The following is a 20639-nucleotide window of genomic DNA, read 5'->3' as shown; positions in this document are numbered from 1 at the left end:
GAGGGCTGTGATTTTGTTGCAGTTCTACATCCCGCTAAGTGATATGTAATTAAAACCATAAAGTTTGAATGAAAAATAAACGCTCCGTTTAGATATTTATCTTTTCGCTCTGCAATATCAGAAAGACATAATGATGATCTATTTTCCAGCTCTGGTAAATACCAGCGGGGGAGCTGCCGGGAAAGATATGTGGGTGACGGACAGCGAGCCGCGGCTGCTGCTGCTGCTGCTGCGGCGGCGGCGGCGGCTTTCTGACGGACGAACCTAATGTTGCTGTAATCCAGTTAAAGCCTTCTGAAGAATCACAATATCCAAAAACGAGACCCGCAACACGTAACAATAAGCGGATATTGCGGCTGTTTTTCACGCCCTTCTCCATCAACGTTACACCCGTAAACATCTGTCCGCCAGGCTTCCCGTCACCCTGTTATTATAAACTGATGTTTACTGTAGCTTGCTATTGCTAATTATATTATTCTGAAGGCAAGTAATAAAAAGGATCACCAGTGCCCCCTACCATGAGGCACCGCTACTGCGTGCCTCACTCAATGTCTCTGTTTTATAATCGCTCAGAACAAGAAACACGTTAAAGTTGTTGACAAAAAATATTATACGCATCAGCTAAACTGTGGAAATTTAGTTCATATATTAAAAGTGTTTGTCAAATTTCAATACTGTCATACATAGAGATAGCAATACGGTCTCAGTGCATAGCATGTTAGCACAGTTAGCATGATAGTTGTGCAGTCCACAGTGGGCTCGGATGGTTGCCGGGTCACCGCACGTCTCTTCTTCATATTTGAACGGTAAATCAGAATTTTTTTTTCAGCGATTTTGAAAAACAACAACTAAAAACGGTGAAGTTAAGTGGAAAATACTTTACAGTACAAATCACCGAATAACCATTTAATTTATCTTTTCATTTTACATTTTTTTCCTTCCATGATGGCAGGTGAGGCCGGGCCTCTCCTGCCTCTCCTGACTGCCCGTCACTGTCCGCTCCCAAAAAGGAGCTCGTTTTCCTTTTCCGCCTCGGCTTCGGCCCGGCAAATCTGCAATCTGCGCTCATTTGTTTATTCTCAGAGCGGAAAAGAACAACAAAAAACTGACAGGTCGGATTTAATATACCAGAATTGATGCGTGGAAACGGAGAGAAGGGCACGAGACACACTGGAGTGTAATAAACATCTGCTGCATGATGCTCGTGATGGATCGATACGAGATCCAGACAAAGTGCCGTTAAACCGCGTGGTTTTTCTTAATTATCGCTTCTCTGGTAATGTTTTTTTTGCCTCTCCCTGCCACTCCCTTGCCTCCTTCCAACCCTCCTCGCTTCCAATGAAACGCCGTCCGGTCGCGGCGCCATCGCTTGCACGACTTTGCGATTCTATCCTCCCGGCAGAGAAGACGGAGGAGGATTCGGAGTTCTTCTACTAAGTGTGACGGATCTCCCGCCTCTTTGCGCGTTTGGCTGAGGGCTCTCACGAACCAGATTTAATGAACCTTTCATCCGACCCTGATTATTTTCCAATTAAAGTAAAGAGTGATGGGGACAGCGAGCGAAACGTATGAACGCGTGTTTACCGCGGCAGGAAGCAGGAAACGACACACGAGACGAGCATAATGGAAAATTACGCTAAGGTTCTCGGTTGTCTCGCTTTTCCGGGGGAAAGGAGACATCTTGGAAATACATTTTTGATTCGCTGGAGTGAAATTAAAAAGCGGAAAAACACGCCGAATGTTTTGCATTTATCCCGCCCTAAAAAAAAAAAAAAAGATTTATCAGGCGGAGCAAATAGAAAAATACATTCAGAAAAGGAGGCCACGGTTTAACTGTGTGTAAATACCATTTGTTGACATTAGAGTGATAAATGAACTGAATTTATTTGACGCTTTTTCACCTCAAAACATTGCAACTCTTTAATCCTCGATGGATGTGTGAGAGCTGCTGCGTCCGGTCTGGGCGGCTCAGGGTTCAGCGCCTTGCTCGATTTTTTCGCACGAAGGTAAAAGGACTTCACTCGAACGGCGTTTTCATCACCTCTTCATCCACCCGTTCACACAGCCTCTCGGACTCGAGGCCCTCAGAACAATATTTTGTGGTCCTCCTGCCCGAAATCTAGTCTTTGGGTTTGTCCGGCGTTTTTTTCTCACATACACACAAGGTTTCAAAGGAGAAAACCGTAAGGAAAAAATGAATAAGTAACTTTTCAGTGTATTTTTTTGCTTCAAAATTTGACAACAAAATGATTTTTTTTTAATGGAAAAAGCGATATTGTTAAGGCGATCTTTTCTTTTGCCGTTTTTATAAAAAACACAAAAATGATAGCAAAAAAAAAAAGAGCACAACTAAAAAGATCCATTTAATAACCAGAATAGCCACCGTTAGCCCTGCGAACATTATACCTCCTCTTATACATGCTACCAATCCATTTTATAATAAATTCTAGAGACAAATGTTCCCACAGACAAGATTTTTACTTTTAACAAAACAATATTTTTAGGGTGTAATGTCACCTTTTTTTTTATATTAATTCTTCATGTATTTTTTAGAGAAACATTTCATTACGTATAAAGATTTTTTTTAAAAATCATCTGTAAATAGTGTTACTTAGTGTTACTTCTAGGTAATGATTTTACTGGTCCTCTTGACATCAAATTAAGCCGTATTTTTGGCCCGCGGACTAAAATGAGTTTGACAGCCCTGGTCTTGAGCAACTGGAGCTTCGGCATCTCGCTCACGGACCCTCTTAGCGTGACCGTCACCCTCAGCGCTCCTGAAAAAACAACGTAAGCAGGTCCGAACACGTGTGTTTCCACAAGCCTTCTGGGATGAGTCACTTTGAAAGTTGGGAACGCTTCGGATTAAATAATCCAATACAGAGTTTAGTCGTGGGATCAAATTTTAAGTTGACCATGATCGTCCAAGAGTTGGGCGTTCATATTTCATGTAATCAAATAAATACTACTCTGAAGACCTTTTAGAGTCCATAAAATGCCGTCATTCTTCACGGAGAATCGAATGAAGGGTGCTTTGTTGCGAAATTTGAAATGATGCATTGTGTGTAATAACCGATGTTGGCAGACTAAATGCAAATCTAAATATACGGCGGTGCGTTCAAGGACATCGGCGCAAGTGTCCATAAGCGAGACACTGAAAGGCGCAGTGTCGCCGATGGATTAGCGCCCGACATGGCCGCTCCTTCAATGGCCGCTCCTTCAATGGCCGCTCCATCAATGGCCGCTCCTTCAATGGCCGCCATCGCTGAGTGAACGAGAGAACCGGTGGAAAAGGCTTCAAAACGCCCCCGAATCACGAACAAGTCGGGTTTTCGATCAAATTTCGACTCGGCCAGTGAACGAGCCCCGACAGATTTACAAACAAACTCGCTGGGTTTCCGTGTTGCGTCGTTGTAGCGCGGAGGAAGTCGCGCGTGCTAACACGTATTGTTTACATTGTTCATCGTTGTGTTCCCCACTTTTTGTGCTTTTTGTTTTAGTAAGCCAGCCCTGATTATGGCACCTAAAAAAGCTTAAAAGTACCAGTGATATTGGTGTTAAGAAGAAGTTAACCATTACAGTCAATCTGAAGAGAGAAATAATAGCTAAACGTGAGAGCGATGATGGTGTTACTACGACACGGCGAAATCAACCATCAGTACGATGATGAAGAACAAAAGTACGTGAAAGACGGTCGATGTGGCTAAAAGCACGACTACGTTTACAAAGCAAAGGTCTCAAGTCTTAGAAGAAGTAGAAATGTGATTGTTAGTTGGGATCAATGAAAGATGAGGGGTTCATATGTGAGAAGGGCTTATTTTTGCCACGAATAAACCCATAAAAAAAAAGTTTCAAACGGCACGTTTGTTATCTTGAGAATGGAACAATGAGATTCACATCGATGTCAAGGGAAAAATTGAATGAAATTCGTGAGCCGAGGTTCGCCCGTAAGTGGAAGTGGAGTCAAAGTCGGCCTGCCTCGGTGATTGAAAGAGAGGATGGAGATCGGCTCATAAAAAAGTCAGAATTTAAGGAGCCGATCGGCTGCTGGTGATACCGACGGGCTAAAATAACTCTTCTGAGAACGAAAGGAGGCGAAAGCTCGAATCGAGTCAGCAGAGAAAAGGCGAGTTTGGACGGCTTGTGTGTCGGACGTGTCTGCAGAGCAGAATGTCCTGCGTTCATTGCACCTTCAAAAGGAGGAGCGCTAAATTATTGAAAGTGAGCTTAGCATGGGACGCTGCATTGAAAGACAGTCGTTCTACAGGGTTAAAACCCAACATGGAGGTCCTGTAAATGCGAATAATTCGCCGCATGAAAGAAACACTCGCCTGAGTTCGGTCACGTACGAACGGCGACATTTCAAGACCCTTAAAATCTGCTGCCCGGCCTCCGGAGGGGTTGTTTACCGAGAGATCCCGCTCTTCGTCATGTAATTCCTGCCAAATATCGCAACGACGGTCTTCAGTGCCAAGCTGTCATTAAAAGCTACAGCCTTTATCGATTAATTAGCTAACGTTCCCCGCTTTTTCAGACCTAAGCAGGTGCTGAACGCGTTTAGATAACACCAGGAGAAACAATAAATCAATACTTTCATTCTGCCTATTTCTCCATTAACCACCAGAGAACACGGTGACTCACCAGCCACCGTGATTTGTCAAGTCGAGTCCAGTCAGATTTTATTTATCTGGCGCCAAAATGTCGACCCAGCTGTCTGGGCCGCGCTCTGCAGAAACATAACTTTCGCTCGTGAACGAGCATTTGAGAAGAAACGCTGAATTTTACCGGATCCAATCGCAACACGGGGCGGCCTTTTGCCTCGACCGGGAGATGGAGGCGCGTGACAAACGCTGAAATAATAAATCACCACCGGACGCCACTGCAGGAGATCCGGCGGAAACCAAGGACTCGGGGGGAAACATCGACGGAGTCACACCTTAAATCCAGTGTCCATTTTTTATCCTTGTTGCTGTCGCTCCTTTTGCATTTATTTTTGTCATTGCAATTGTCACTTTGTTTATGTTTTAATTTTTTTTCCATTCTTTTGTCAATGATTATCCTTGTTGTTTCACTTTGCTGTCTATTTATTTGCGGATCTCTCTATTTATACCCATATTTATTGAGACTGTAACTATTATGCTGCTGTGACAAAAGAAGTTACCCTATGAGGATCAATAATTTTTATTTTTAACTTAACTTAACTTAACTTAACTTAACTTAACTTAACTTATCTTATCTTTAATGATCCCCATGCTTTGATAATTGTTTTGCAGCAGCAGCAGGACATACAAGGACAGGTCAAGCTAAAAACACATGTAAATTAAAAAAAAAATAAAATAAAAAAACTCTGGAAGTGTAAAAGAATAAAATATACTGCTCAAATAAAGGGAACACTTCAACAACACAATGTAACTCCAAGTCAGTCACGCTTGTGTGAAATCAAAGTGTCCACTTAGGAAGCAACACGGATTCATTTGGATTTGTTTTAAGGACATTGTGTGTTTTTCCACTTTAATTTGGAGTGTGACTCCAAACCCAAGACCCCCATGGGTTCGTACATTTGATTTCCATGGATCATTTTTATTTGATTATGTTGTCAGCACAGTCAACTATGGAAAAAACAAAGTATTTAATGAGAATATTTCATTCAGTCATTTTTGGATGTGTTATTTTGTCCACGACGGACGCAGTTTCTTAACCCCAGAACACCAACGTCGGGTGATCTTCACACACACAACTCTTGTCATGTGATTTTTATCGTGTTTTACTGGTTCTTGGGTAGCGTCAGGATGCTCACTGATGTTATTCATTGCATGTCCTTCAAGAAACAGGTAAAAACTTTTCTCTTTCAGGACTATTTACTGCGCTGATGCTTGAGCTGCCCCAGATCAGGTTAGACACCAAGTTAGGCTATGCAGTGTGTGTGTGTATGTGTACGTTTGTGTATGTCTTTGTCAAAAAAAAAAAAAAAAAAAAAAAACTCACTAACCTCAGCTTACTGTTCTGTATATTTCCCATGCATCTTGTATTTGCAAGTGTTATTTGCAGTCCTTATGTCCTCTATTGTAAGTCGCTTTGGATAAAAGCGTCTGCCAAATGTAATGTAATGTTTGTTTCCCTCCTCCCATCGGTTCATCTATAAATTGATGAAAACTGTATTTTATCCAGGATATTGTATTGGGTAAAATAAACCCAACATTAGTGATGGCGTTACTTATTTTAACATGAGTGTTCTAGGGTTAAACATCCTCCATGGGATATCCCGATGCAGAGTAAGCCCGCGGCGGCGGGAGGAGAATCTGCAGAAAAAAACAACATTGCGGCGACAGCCAGAGTGCACCGTTCATCTAATTTGCATGATTGTGGACGGCCGGAGCAAACAGTCACAACCGCGCAGGTACGGGAAGCATATGTGACCTCTACAAATGACTGCCGGCTGAGATCCCGCTAATCGCACAGCGCCCATCTGACACGCCAAATATATTCGCATTTTCTATTCCCTTGAATATTTTATGTCTCTCTTCAGCCACATCATAAGCAATCAGGAAATAACGGACAGGATGAAATTCACATCCGAAACTCGACACGCATATATGTGTGTGTGTGTGTGCAAGTTGCTTGTCACATCGCTAAGGGTTAAAAATGAAGGATAGCACCTGCAGCGGCGAATCCATTATGCCGGGACTCCTGAAATCAGATGCAGAGCAGATGGTCAGCGACAGGCGGAGGGAAGGGGAGATGGAGAGGAACACGTCGAGCCTCTAATGACAAAAGTAGGATAACAAGTCCGCAGACAACTTGCTCTCCCGGAGTGAATTAATGCTTCTCTTCCCTCTCTTTCCGTTCACGTCTTCCTCCGAAACCCGCGCGCACCTGGCTTGTTCGCGGCACCCTTAAAAGGATTACAAACGTCGTGCTCGGAAGGTTCTTGACGGGTGTTCGAGGCGAAGGGAGCGGGAACATCGAGGAGGGCGGGGCTGACAGGGGGAAGAGAAATGGCGAAGCGCCGCCGTTTGCAAATCAAATCAGCGTTGCATTTGTTTTGTAGCCGTCCCGTATAAATCATGGACTACGGACGCGCCGTTTTTATTATTCCGTCGCCGGAGTTTTGAGCGGGAGGTGAAACAAGTGCAGGGGTGACTGCGCGGTCCACGGGTAAAACGCTGATCTCGCTCGTGCTGAACAGAAAGAGGCCGAAGCCAAACGTGAACCGTTTCCGTATGAGTCTCTGTCAAAACACCGCCAGTAATTAAACCGTCATGGTCGGACGCAGAGCAGTGATTGGTCTGTTTATCACACCGTCCCGACAGCTGTCAGAGCCAGACTTATGAAATTCTGCGCTGTGGTGTGCAGCCTCCGCGCCCGCTTACGCAGTCGCCAGCTTTGGAGCGCGAGCAACAACCCGGCTACCTGTGAATGTTGCATTTATTTTTAAACGCGGAGCAAATCTGGACAATAAATAAAGAAATAACTTGATTGGTCCTCTGTGGCCACAGATACAGGGCCCCGCACTGCACGAACGCTTAAAAGCCGAGATGCTGAGAGGGAGCGTGAAATCCTGCTTTGATACCCCGGCTTCAGTGTGTTATTTCAAGTGCGGCTCCTTTTAAATGCATCCAAATTCTGAAGCCCTTTTTTTGCTTGTATTTCCTTTCAACAGACGCCGAGTCAAGTCAGTTCATCACATGAGCTCTAAATACATGAATACATGCTACATCGAAGTGTTACCATGGCCTGGCGGGATTCCTCCGAAGCGAGTTGGGCGATACATGATATTATGGCTAAAATAAAATAAAATAAAATAAAATAAAATAAAATAAAATAAAATAAAATAAAATAAAATTTGATTAAAGTAAATTAAATTAAATAATACAAAACAAATAAAATAAAATGAAATGAAATGAAATGAAATGAAATGAAATGAAATGAAATTAAATTAAATAATACAAAACAAATAAAATAAAATAAAATAAAATAAAATAAAATAAAATAAAATAAAATAAAATAAAATAAAATTAACTTAAGTTAAGTTATCTTAAGTTAACTTAACTTAAGTTATTTTAACTTAAGTTAAATTAAATTAAATTAAATATTGAAGAACAGCAAACAAAAGAACGAAAAGTGATTGAGAAAATTATCACAAAAATAAAAAACATAGTAGGAGAAGGCACAAATGAACAGTGAGTCTGTAAATACTGACTATCATTTTCAACCAGTCCTTTTGTTCTGTATGTTTTCACTCAAACATCAGCCAACCCCCACTCCAGAAATAAATATAGATGTAGTTATCTAATAAATAATAACCGAATAAACAGAATGGATCCAGTTAGTCCAACACAAGATGGAAAATGGCCCATTTTTTTTGAAATGTTACTTTTCAATAAAAGCGCGTGGTCTCGCAAAAGCGAGCTGATATTGTCAGTCGTCAGTGATAACGGATTATAGTTTCTTCTCATTGTGAAAACGCCGGTCGCCCAAATGTGTCCTAACGTCCAGTCGTTTCCTTCAGTTCTTCTCAGCCTGCGATGTAAAAGAGGAAAACCCCGCGTTCAGCTGGATATCAATCCACTTAGGAAGCATTTAGCCGAGCCTTGCCTGCAAGGGCACGCAGCGGGGCATCGGGACATCAGCGCGCCGGCATTTTGATATTAACTTGAACTCGGGTTAGGACGAATTTTCTGAGTAACGCCGGCCCGTAGAGACGGTAATGCTTCATTAAGGGGAAAAGAATGCCGAGAGTCAAAAGGTGAGAGGAAGCCGATTGCATGTGGCAGCAGGCTATTCCTGAACGCCCTTCTATGTATTTTGGCTCTGGAGTTGTTGTGTCATGTCTCCATGCTGATGCAGCATGTTTAAAGATGGATTTGTGTGTGTGTGTGTGTGTGTGTGTCTATGCTGAGGCAGCGTATCTGCAGATGGATGGAGAAACGGTGGCCTCTCGGAGGACAGAGACATTTAGAGGAGACGTTACAAGGGAGGACTCGGCCCTGAATATATTCAGACGACGTTTTTCTGGCTGCCGGCGGTCCGTGGAGCGGTTACTTCATCGCAACGTTCTAATAATAAAGCCTCCTTTCAGAATATTCTGTGTAGGCCGAGCCATCTGAGGAATGAGATGTGATATATCCTGTTTAGTTAAGCCCAAAAATATAATCTATAAATGGATTGTTGATGGATCACGGCGGCTCGGCTCCTCGGAGAGACTTGTGTTTTGAGAAGCCCTCACACGGCGCCGAGCACGGTAGCCTACATACCGCGTACATGCATTACGACCTCCAAAACACCCGAGATTTGCTAAAACAATCGCCTAAAAATAACTTCCCTGAATTGAAATTGATTTAAGGTTTGTTTTGCGTGTGTGTGTGTGTGTGTGTGTGGGGCTGCGTCCCTCCCAAAGACGAGCTTCTCGCTGAGAGAAAAAAGCCTGAATAGTTGGGAGGAACTGGAAACCGAAGACGCGGGCGTTCCGGGCCAGACGCTCTGCAGAAACCATCTGCTTTGCTTTTCCATTTCGCTCGTAATACAGCCGACCCTTAACATACCAATCGCAATCCATTCCGGCTAATTTTATCCTTGAAATACGCCAAAAAAAAAAAGAAAATACGATACAAATACAAGAGCAAGAAATCAAAAATCGTAATTCGCGTGTGGTGTTCTCATCTCTTATGTGGCGGCATTTTATATCTTTATGTTTATTTTGCAAAATTGTCATCACAATTGATTGATTTCATTTGATTGAGCGAAAAAACACAGACAAAGTGCAGGCTTGCAATATATCGGACCGATTCAACGACAAGTCATCTGCGTAACATTTTAAAAAATAGGCGAAAGCAAACTTTCTTGGATCAATTCTTTAAGAAAGGAGTGATTCAGAGGAAAAATGAATAAAAAAAAAAAGAAGAAAAATTCTGAAGAAAACTAAAATGTAACGTCAAATGTAAGTTAATTAAGTCAATTATAATTGAACAATCATAAGTTTATCGCAATGTGAAGTTTATTTTGATTTAAGAATCATCATAATTTTATTGTAACGTCAAGTTTAATTTAATTTAGGAATTATCATAGGTTTATTGTAATGTTAAGTTAACTCAATTTAATATAATCATGAGATTTGCTGAAATGTTAATTTCATTGTAAGTGTAGGTTTTTGGCTCAGTGTCTATGTTTGTAGCCTGAGCGACACTAAAAATTACAACACTACTAAAAATTAACAATAACCATGATTTTTCTATTTGATGTCACTCACATAATTAATATCTTTCTATTTCTATTGTTTTTCTACATGAATATCCTTATTTTGTGAGTTTTGGTTGGGGTGGAAACAAATCAATTTGTGAAAAATTCATTAAAGTTACAAAAAAATCAATTTACAAACACACTTCAGGAACGAATTAAGGCAAGATAAGACAAGACAAGACAAGACAAGACAAGATAAGATAAGATAAGATAAGATAAGATAAGATAAGATAAGATAAGATAAGATATTTATCGTTCCCCATAGGGGAAATTCTTTTGTCACAGCAGCGTTACAGTCATAATATCAACAAATATGAATATAAATAAAAATAGAGAGAAAGTTAGACAACAACTAAATATAGCAAGAGACAGAATAAAAAATTAAAGAATTAATCAAATCAAATATAAGAATTAAATTTGTATCTCACACGTATAACGTGTGCATGTTGAGAGAAAGTTAGACAACAATTAAATATAGCAAGAGACAGAATAGAAAAATTAAAGAATTAATCAAATCAAATTTAAGAATTAAATTTGTATCTCATACGTATAACGTGAGCATGTCGTCGCCCCGATCCGTGTCGTCTGCAGCTGAATGGAAACATTCAGTTGCGAAAGCGGGTCGTTTTAAAAAAGGAACCCACGGTTGACTTCAAGGGCCGAGACGCCGCCGAAAGAGACGCGACAATAACTCTGCATCAAAGAGGCAGATAAGGGGGCAGAAGTTCAAAACGGCTGGAACAAATATTCTGTTTTGCCGCTAAAACAAACAAACTCCGTTCTCCGGGAGGCAATTACATGGCGGGGACGAGGAAGACGCGAAAAGGAAATGGGAAGACAAGAAATTGGTAAACAGAAGTCGCTTCAAATTATTTCGGAAAATTATTTCTGCACCCTTTCGACGATTTAAACAGTCGCAGACGAAAAACGGAAAGATTCGCTTGAGTTTTTACCGGAGTGGCGGCGCGTTCCGGTCATCTCGTTCGCATAAGGCGGTAATCCGAGCTGTCGTCTCGGGCTTACCACAATATCAAACCTGTTTGATATCATCGCAAGGCGTAACAAAATCCCCAACCGGTAGATGAGCTCCAAAAATACAGGAAACCTGGTAGACAATTAATCACCGGAGCAGAGACGGTATTTGCTGACGGTGCAGATGAACGGGAAGGCGATGGTGGAGCTCTGGACTCTCCAACGTATCAAAACAGAGCGCAGAAGGAAAAGCGAACGGACTGAAATAGCAACGGCTCTGCGGATACCCGGGGAAAACATTGCATCTAGACTCGGTTAAGATTCACTAGGCTGAGGCTTAAAACTCGATGTGAGATGATTTACACAAGTCTTATCCAAGTCTTCTCGGTCTTGGGTGGCATTAACAAGTGCGATCGAATATCAGCAGTTGGATTTATCTGTTTCTACGGACATGACGCAGCTGTATTTTCCTAAATCGACGTATAAATGGAAGCGTGTCGATCCATGGTTGAAGTTTTTTTTTTTTTTTTTTTTAAAGTGTGAAATAGAACAGCCTCTGTGTGATAATGAAAAAAAAAAAAAAGCGGCGGGGATGAGGATGGACGAGTTGAATAAAGATAGATTAACAAAGGTAATGAGCGAAGAGGATGAGTGCGAAGAGCGTGACAATGGAATACAGATAGCGAGTAGATTAGCGCCGTTGGAGTGTGTTTCCCTTTCAAAGACTTCTTATCCAATATTCTGCATCCCATAGTATCCCCTCCTTCTCCCGCCGCCTCCGCTCCAACTCCCCTGCACAGACACTGTTTCCTTCTTCTTAGAGAAATATTGCACAACCTCCTCCCTCCCGTCTCCTCCTGGCAGGATGGAGGAAGGACTCGCCTCCTTGTACATTCGCAAGAAGTCTGCGTTGTACGGATCTGGGTCACGATATATACCGAATTCCCAACGCGGCTAAAACTCACCGGCTCGGAAACGCAATACGATGCGCGGGCCTTGGAAATATAGCGAATGCAATTCACATGGGAAGAACTTCCAGACGTGAGTTCAAATCCGGTTTCTCCGGGTTCCTCCCGCGAGCTAAAAACTTGCAGGAAGTTCATCGGAGACCCTAAATTGTCCAGATGTTTGAATGAATGGTTGTACGTCCTTATATGGCGTGTGAACGGAAGATAAATAGTTTTATGTCTCCAAATGATGTAAAAATAAGAGGCTGAATGAATGTGTGTCGATTGCATGTCTCTAGATGACGCGTGCGTTGGTTGCGCGTCTCATTATGTGGCTCTGTGATTGGTCGCTTCTCGTCCAATGACAGCCGGGATCGTGCGGGAGAGGCGGCAAAGATAATGAGCGAATTCTTCTTCTTCTTCTTCTTCTTCTTCTTCTCCTTTGGGCTTTTTCTTTCAGAGGATCAACCTTCTCCATCCAACCCAATCCTCTGGATCCTCCGCTCTCACCACGTCCATCGATCTTCTCCAGACCTCCAATTCCAGCTCCCGTTAACAATCGTCAACCATCTCAGTGTGGCTTCTCTCCACATGTAAAGTCCACTGCCCGCTTAAATTGCTCTCATCCTTGCACCTGCATTTTTTTGAGTTGCAGAAGCTGTCTTCTTGCACCGCCACTGTTCTCCTGGACGGCTGGTTCTCATATCTATAATCATATTTACATATTTACATGTTTACACTCTTCCTATCAGTGCATATCCAGCAAAGCAGGAATTTCACTGAACGGGGAAACACGTTTCTACACTCCACATGTCACAACAAACGCTCTGAATCTTGAATCTAAAACATCTACCATGTGCCGTCCCTCTGATGGACTCGTCCCTGATCTTCTCCACCCAGGTCCTTCTCAAAGAGAACCTCGACATCTTCATCTCTACGTTGTCAGTGTTTGTCGAGCTCACAGCACCATCTCACCACTGCCTCCTCCAGCTTTCCTCTCCTTCTGGCTGACACTCTTCCATCTCATAGCACCCTGACACTTTTCTCCACCCATTCCAACCCGTTTCTTTCCACCCTCTCCTCCGCTCTGGACCGTTGACCCTCAGTACTTGAAAGATGAGTGAATGGATGAATGAATTCCTTCAATATTTCAGATATGGGTACATGGGTTTCGCTCTCCATCTTCATTACAAACCCCGGCGGTTTGAAGTCCCGTCTCATCCCGGGACCTGCTGGAAACCTCCTCGAAACTCCAACCACCGTCTCCGGTCACGGCGTCTCCCTCCCGACAGCGAGCTGTTGAGACCGAGCAATCGTGTTCTGTCCTTCCCGCTCACCTCGTTTCCGAAGAGACGACCAAATTCGATCAGACGCCGTCCTCGTATCAAACGCGACAATCGTCGCTCGTTTTACCGGCTCCGCGCGGATTCCCGGCATTCAAACCCACTCCGCCGTTCTACGGTAAAAAGCCAGACGTGTCCAAGCAGAGAGGTGACGACACGATCCGAAATCGTGCACGTGTACTCAAAACCTGCTGAGTTAAACCTCTGCTCACTAGAGCGTCAACATTAACACAAACTTGCACGGAAATAAAATCGCACGGCATTTAAATCCAGACCATTTAGTACAACATGACTCAACTGTAGCTTAAACTGCTTGGAATGTATTTTGGTTTGAACAAATATAAGTTAACGGGTAAAGAATCCCAAAGGACAAATTACACAGCTAGGGCCCGAGTTGGAATAATTGTTTTATTTGAATCTAAAATTAAATAAACGCACTTTAGTCGCGCTCTCCCGTTCGGTTTCCGGTCCTGCCTCAGCCGCTTTGTCGGGATGGCAATTTAGAGCATTGCTGGTAAAATGACAGCCGTTCTCACAGCTGAGCCACAGCCGCCTCCATATATATATAGATATATATATCTATATATTTATATATAGATATATATACACATATACCGTATATATATATATATACATCACTTCCTGTGACTTACCACACAGTGGTGAAATAAAAAAGCACGTAAAATCTGTGGAGGTTCCCAGTCATTTAGTTTACGGTGAATTTCTTCAAGTCCAGTTGTCATGACATGAAGATTTTGACACTAATTAACCCTCTCAGGCTCAAATTAAGTTGTGGCGTAATTAGCTAAGTAGCATTTAGCGGTCGCAAATCTGCAACATCTGCCTGGAGAGGGTTAAAATAAAATATTCAGTTCACTTTCGCTTTTAATTTTTGTATATTTAAGTCCGGTATTCTTTTACAAGGACCCGCTACAGCCTGTTTGTAGGAGCGGGTCGTGCTATCAGCCAAGAGTTGACGACATGGTCAATAAACACCGTCTGCTATTCTGATGCACAAAACCGAAGCACAATGCCGGCGACTAACTTCCCAGATTTCCAGAAGCACGGGGACTGGATCTGAAGCTCAGACAGCTGCAAAATAAATCCCGGCAGGACCGAATCATCTGCCAATCGAAAACCCCGCCTTGCCTTTTTTCTGCTGATGATATAATCCCCTGGACTATTTCCCGCGAAGCATATCTGTATCATTACGCTAACCGTGTGTGTCACGGAGGCATACATGTTACGGAGTTTGACAAAATAAAGCACTTATTTGAGCGGATGAAAAGAATTTGACAGACTATTAATGCTAAAATATGAAATTGTTATGAAATATGAAGACGTCCAACGACCAAATGGCTTTTACTCTGAATATTTCATGCTAAAACTGCTTTTTAGCTCTATACATTACAATCTAGAAGTAGTTTCGTGCATTGGGACCGTTTGCATTCCCTCCCACATCCAAGGTGCGTGATAGCGGCGTGGAGAGGAGGAGTATCACGTAAAATATGTTTTTTTTTTTTGTCCGCCTTAATCGGCGTTATCGCCCTCCCCGCATCCTTTGTTATCACTGGAAAGGAATGTGCCACTCTATCTTTGGCTGACAATGCGCCATTTAAAACAGAAAGGGAGGACCGAGTTAGACGGGAGGGAAACCTTGATCCTCCGAGTCCTTCGCCGAACTGCGGCAGGGAACGGCTGCCTCCTTTCCAAATACCTCCCGCTGTTCACCTCACCTCCGATAGAGCGCATTCTGGAAGACCGGCGGGGCCGATGTGGCAAAATAACGTTCTTAGGATGTTCCTGTTCCGTCCAAATCCTCACGTCGCCGTGGCGACCTCTCCGCCACGTGCCTTTCGGAGTCGTCTGCGGGTAAAGCAGGTAAATCGTAACCGCCCTGGAAGCGGAGGGCGGCTGTGGAACGCCTTCTCCGGGCCCGATCGTACGCTTCCTCGCACATTTCCTGCTACGCCCGCTTTCCTAGACCGTTGGTCTGTTTTCACGATGCGCCCACAGCCAAACTTATCCCTCCCCGTGTCACCTGCGCCCAACTCAAGCCAAGTTGTAATCACGCCGAGCCTTTTTAACCAACACCCTGGTTAAAAGAGTGAACCCGGCGGACTTGACTGATGTCCAGCTCTTTCTCCTCTTGCCGATCAGATAGTAGACAAATTGCAGGACACGTCCTCGACACTGACTGAGCTCCGTAATCATCGTGCCCGCTCGAGCCAAAAGACACAGATTGACCGAAACGATAACAGTCAATCCAAAACGTCCGGATTAATGAGACAGCGGGACGGCTATGTGCAATGCTATGCTACGTGAGCTTCTGTTCTGCACACACTCCGCCTATATTTACATATTTTCAGCTTCGCAGAAGCCCGAAGTCCTGCGGCATCAACTCTGTGACAAATATTTGAGGCTGAAGCATGTCAGAGGCTCTGAACCCGTCGGGTCAAATCCAGGGAACGGCTTCCGAAGGACCAAAACGGGCGATGAAGCCTTGCAGCAAGAGTGTTTTTCACACCCACGGGGGATTTCTTACGACTAGTTATTGTAAATCGGACAATTGCGGTTACACTCTGAGTGACTCGTGAAAGAGCGGGTGAACGTCTCTGCCGAGGTTGAATCCCGCCGTTTGCCCTATGGCGGCTGGAATAGGCTCCGCCCCTGATAACCCTGACTGCAGGATAAGTGGTTATGATATGAAGGCGCAGCGGTTGGCGTTTCGCCCGTTTTCCTCCCGCTGTCCAAAAACATATTGGAAAAAAAAAATTGGGAAAAATTGCCCAGAATGACTGAACGGTTGTCCTATTTTTTGGACTACAAGTCACATTTTTTGTCACAGTTCAGCCGATCCTGCGATTACACACAGGTGCGACTTAATATATTAAAATATATCATTTCACATTAGATAAGATAAGAACAACTTTATTTATCCCGAAGGAAATTGTTGTTCTTTATTTATTATTACATGTTCTTTATTTTAACACTGACAGCCACAAGGGTGCGCTCTAGGCTTCTGTCCCAATATCCGCTAACTACTGAATATTTAAACATCATCTAATAAAGACAACTGAACACACCCCCCCCCCCCAAAAAAAAAAAAAAAAAAAAATTACATTCCACAGATTAAAAGCTTCAAGTAGTGAAATATGCAGCTGAAAATGGTAATCCGGGAGCGGAAAGTTTGGAGAGAGCGAGAAAACTTGTGATAGACTGGCGAAAAGCAGAGGACACCGTGACTGCAATGAAGAAAATTAAAAAAAAAAAAAGCTAATCGCTAGCTAAAAGCTAGCCATAGCTAGAAGATCAACTTCACAAATGGGTGCTTGGACAACGTGCTGCCAGGAGAGGCTTGCCAACGGTGCAGTTATGTGTCCACGCCCAGGCGGTTGCCAAGGCGATGAATATGAATCACTTTGCGGGAGGACCTTATTGGTGTAACCGCTTCATGCTACGCAACCGCCTCTCTATCAAATACACACCAGACACCTATTCAGCCTGTTGCGCTTTATTCCACTATTATTACTACAAGACAAAGTCAAATGCAGCTTTCTTGTCAATTTCTTCCGATGTGCTCGACATGCAGAGGAATCGAAAAGACGTTTCTCACAATCCCACGGGAAGTTTAAAGTGCACGCAGATACAGAATGATATTTGACGGCAGGAGAGAATTGCAGAATTATTTTCTTTATTGTGTATAGTTTAGTGGAAAGGTCAGTCCTAATTATATATGGACAACAGCAGCATGATGGTTTTGTCAGTGCAAAGTAGCAGAAGTGCAGAAAAAGGTAAGAAAGTGACTTGCCTTTCAAGATGAAATGTCTGTTCTTAGTCTCTTATTTTATAAAATGTATTTTATTTATTTTAAAAAATGCGACTTATAGTCCAGTGCAACCTCTGTTTTCTTCTTCATTATGCACTTTTTTGGCTGGTAAGATAAGATAAACTTTATTGATCCCCATACGGGAAATTCTTTTGTCACAGCAGCGTAACGGTTATAATGTCAAAAAATAAAAAAGTGAAATAAATATGAATATGAATATAAATGAGATACAAAGATTGACATCCACGAATGAATAGTAACAAAAATGGGGATCATGACGGGGAGATGTTCCCCATCTCCATATCATTAGATCTGATCTGAAAATGCCGGCAACCGAGGAAATTATTTATAAATATTATTATGTAATTAAAGATTGAAGCTTCGCTTTTACAAAAACACAATTAGAAAGAGGTCAAGAACGTTGCTGAATACATTTTGTTGTGACAAATATAATTATCACCCGCCCCTTTTCAGCATCGGGTTAACGCTTCCCGCCTCCGCGGTCACTCGGCGCTCACGAATAAAGTCGATCTTTCAGCGCGGCTCGTCCTGTTTCCCCGCCGTCCCCCCACCGCCGCTGCTTTTTGGAGCTCCCCCTCCATCTCCATCCCGTCTCTGAGAGGGACGGAGAAAGTGAGAGCGTGGCTGAACAGTGGGAGTGTGTTGTCTCAGCGCCAGGGCAAAAATAGACTGAAAATTGCAGAGGCTTCTGAGAACACCCCACTGTGCTGCATGACCTCAAAATAACACACACGGACCCACGTACAAACAAGAGGCGCGCACGCACACACACACTGACACACACACACACACACACACACACTTCGCTGCTCCGCTCCTGTGTTTCCCATTCAGCCCGGTGATGTGACAATCACAGGAGGACTTTTGCAGCGTCCCTCCCCGGCGCTAAAGTTACATGCCAGCGAGGGAAACTCTGAGTCAGATGCACAGATGTTAATGCAATTACGGCCTCGTTTCGGCTTACCAAACACACACACACACACACACACACACACACACCAGGCACCTCCGCCATAACTTAACCTTAAACACTCTGGGGTCACACAGTATGTTTGTGTATTGACCAGAGCCTGCATGGTTCTGACATCTCTAAGCTCTGTGTGTGTGTGTGTGTGTGTGTGTGTGTGTGTGTGTGTGTGCGTGGTATTTTGCAGTGGCTGGGTTCACAGGTGGGTGCAGAAACACGGCCTTGGGATGATAATTCTTGAAAATCGGTGTGAAAATATGCCTTTTTCCTCATCCTTGAACCTTCCATACAGTGCAGTGCGATGAACCCAAAGAACGCACACAGCAGCTACATACCTATTTTTTTTTTCCAACTTTTTACATATTTATTCTTAAAGATGTTATTTTAGATTTTTTTATCATATTTTTTTCTTTTATATCTCAAACCCTGCGATGCTGCTGTTGTCGTTTTCCGGCTGGTTTGCATCAGTTTAGGATGAATCTGACGCTGATCTCTGAATTACGTCGCAAAATTAAAAGTCTCGAATCTCTTGATTCCGCAACACAGCCGTCAGGGAGGAACCGGCGGGCAGCGCGAATCGATAGGCGCAAGGGTAATTACACACCGAGGGGTGAAGCCGCCCCGATGAAGAGGCAAAGGGGAAAAACTGCGCCGTAACGTTGCAGAGCAGGAAGCGGCGAGTAACGTTGATTCTGAATAACAAGCTCGTATTTAATTCGAGCCGTTTGAACCACGGCGGCGGAACGAGGGGCCTACCTGAGACGCGTTCTCACACCTTAACACGTCCCTGAAAGTCACCGAAACAAACGGCGGCTACCCGGCGCCGGACTCACCTTGAGCGAGTCGAAACAGGCGATGACTCTGCCGTTTTCCACCTGGCAGCTTTTGGCCGGGTGGGCGAACTTGCACTCGCTGTCTGGTCGCGAACACGTCCCTCGCTGGAATTCCCGACAAACCTCCAGCGTCAGCCACTTCGTGTCCCGGATGGGCGTCACGTTCACCGCCATTCTGAGCCGGCGGGCTTGGAGGGCGCGATCGGGAGAAACGGATATCCGGTCGGCGTAATTCGGTGTTTTTCTACTGACGCGGGCAGAAGTGATGGAAATGAAGAAGTCACTGACATGGGAAACGACCTTTCGGCGGGGGGTCGATGTCCGGAGGGGGTGGAGGCGGAGGCGGGGCCCGACAGGCCTTGGCGCTCTCTAACACCTGCAGCCCATCTTATGAGTCTTCTCTCAAGTATAATAAGAAGCTTTCCCTTCGCGTCCCCCCTTTTCAGCCGCTGAGGGCAAGGCTTTGCTTTGTAATCTCCCTCTTTCTCTTTCTGTCGCGCCCTCTTTCTGTAACACAAGCACCTCCGGCCTTCCTTCCTTTCTTTCTTTCTTTCTTTCTTTCTTTCTCGCGCCCTGCTTCCCGGACGAAACTGTCAGACGAGACGGACGGTGAGACACGCTATCGATCGCATGTTGAGAAGATGCGGGGTCTGCAGGAAAGAGCGGGGGCGGGATTCGGAAGAGGAGGATGAGGAGACGGTTCCGGACGGTGACGGGCTTCTTCCGCTCACGGGAGCCGATGAAAGGAGGCCGTTTTCGGCATCGGAGGGGCGGGAGAGGCGGACTTCCACGGGGCGACGGCCGGGAAAAACCAAAATGGAAAAGCGGCGGATGGCGAGAAGGAGTCGTCGGCGGGAATCCTGGAAATCCCGCTGGACGGGCTCGGGGACGGCTTCAGCCGAAGGGGTCAGAGAAAGAAGGCACTTCTCTCTGTGGAGATCCAAAGGAGACAGTCAGGAGAGCAGGAAACACAAAACCCACGCACACTCACTCATGGCTTGCGGCTGATTTCAAGAAAAAAAAAAAGTCTGTTCTGTGTCCTTTATTTATTCTGACAAATGCAAAAAATTCTGCTGCCGCAGAGGAAAAAAAAAACAACTTTTTTTTTGTGATCAATACAAGATGTTCAAGTAAAAATGTATTGATCGGGGGGGGGGGTTACTCAAGGTCACTTGGCAGGGGAGGGGGAACAAACAGCGTAATGACATCCATTTTCAGTTTTATTTGTTCAATCAATCTGATTTGTGTTTAATCAGCTCACGCACACACTCACACTCACACGACTTTAACAGCGACTGCGCGCTCCAGTACCTGTATGCAATAGTTGTATGCTGAGCGGTAAAGATCAGGAATGAATGAATGAATGAATGCATGAATGTATGAACAGAATTTAACAAGTACTGTTACTGTGACTGCTGGCAACGAAGTGGCAGTCCTTCCCAAAATGAACCGAAAGAATGCTTATAAAAAATATATTTATTTATTAAAAAA

General features: G+C 43.9%; 1 protein-coding gene across 13 annotated transcripts in view; it reads right to left on the bottom strand.

Annotated features, from left to right (window-relative positions):
* LOC147224523 (muscleblind-like protein 1) overlaps positions 1 to 20639 on the bottom strand; it is an 83917-nt gene that overhangs the window by 42393 nt on the left and 20885 nt on the right. For all 13 annotated transcript variants that reach the window (XM_086164853.1, XM_086164842.1, XM_086164839.1 and 10 more), the window contains exon 2: positions 19149 to 20078. In XM_086164853.1, coding sequence (XP_086020979.1) covers positions 19149 to 19322 — 174 coding nt within the window. In that variant the 5' untranslated portion in view covers positions 19323 to 20078. The remainder of the gene's footprint in view (positions 1 to 19148; positions 20079 to 20639) is intronic.

The sequence above is a fragment of the Fistularia commersonii genome, chromosome 18, assembly GCF_037954325.1.
Source record: "Fistularia commersonii isolate RoL2024-O1a breed Wild chromosome 18, RoL_Fcom_v1.0, whole genome shotgun sequence".
In the NCBI taxonomy this organism is placed as follows: Eukaryota; Metazoa; Chordata; class Actinopteri; order Syngnathiformes; family Fistulariidae; genus Fistularia; species Fistularia commersonii.
The sequence above is the reverse complement of the archived record's forward strand: the minus strand, read 5'-3'. Positions and strand labels throughout refer to the sequence as shown.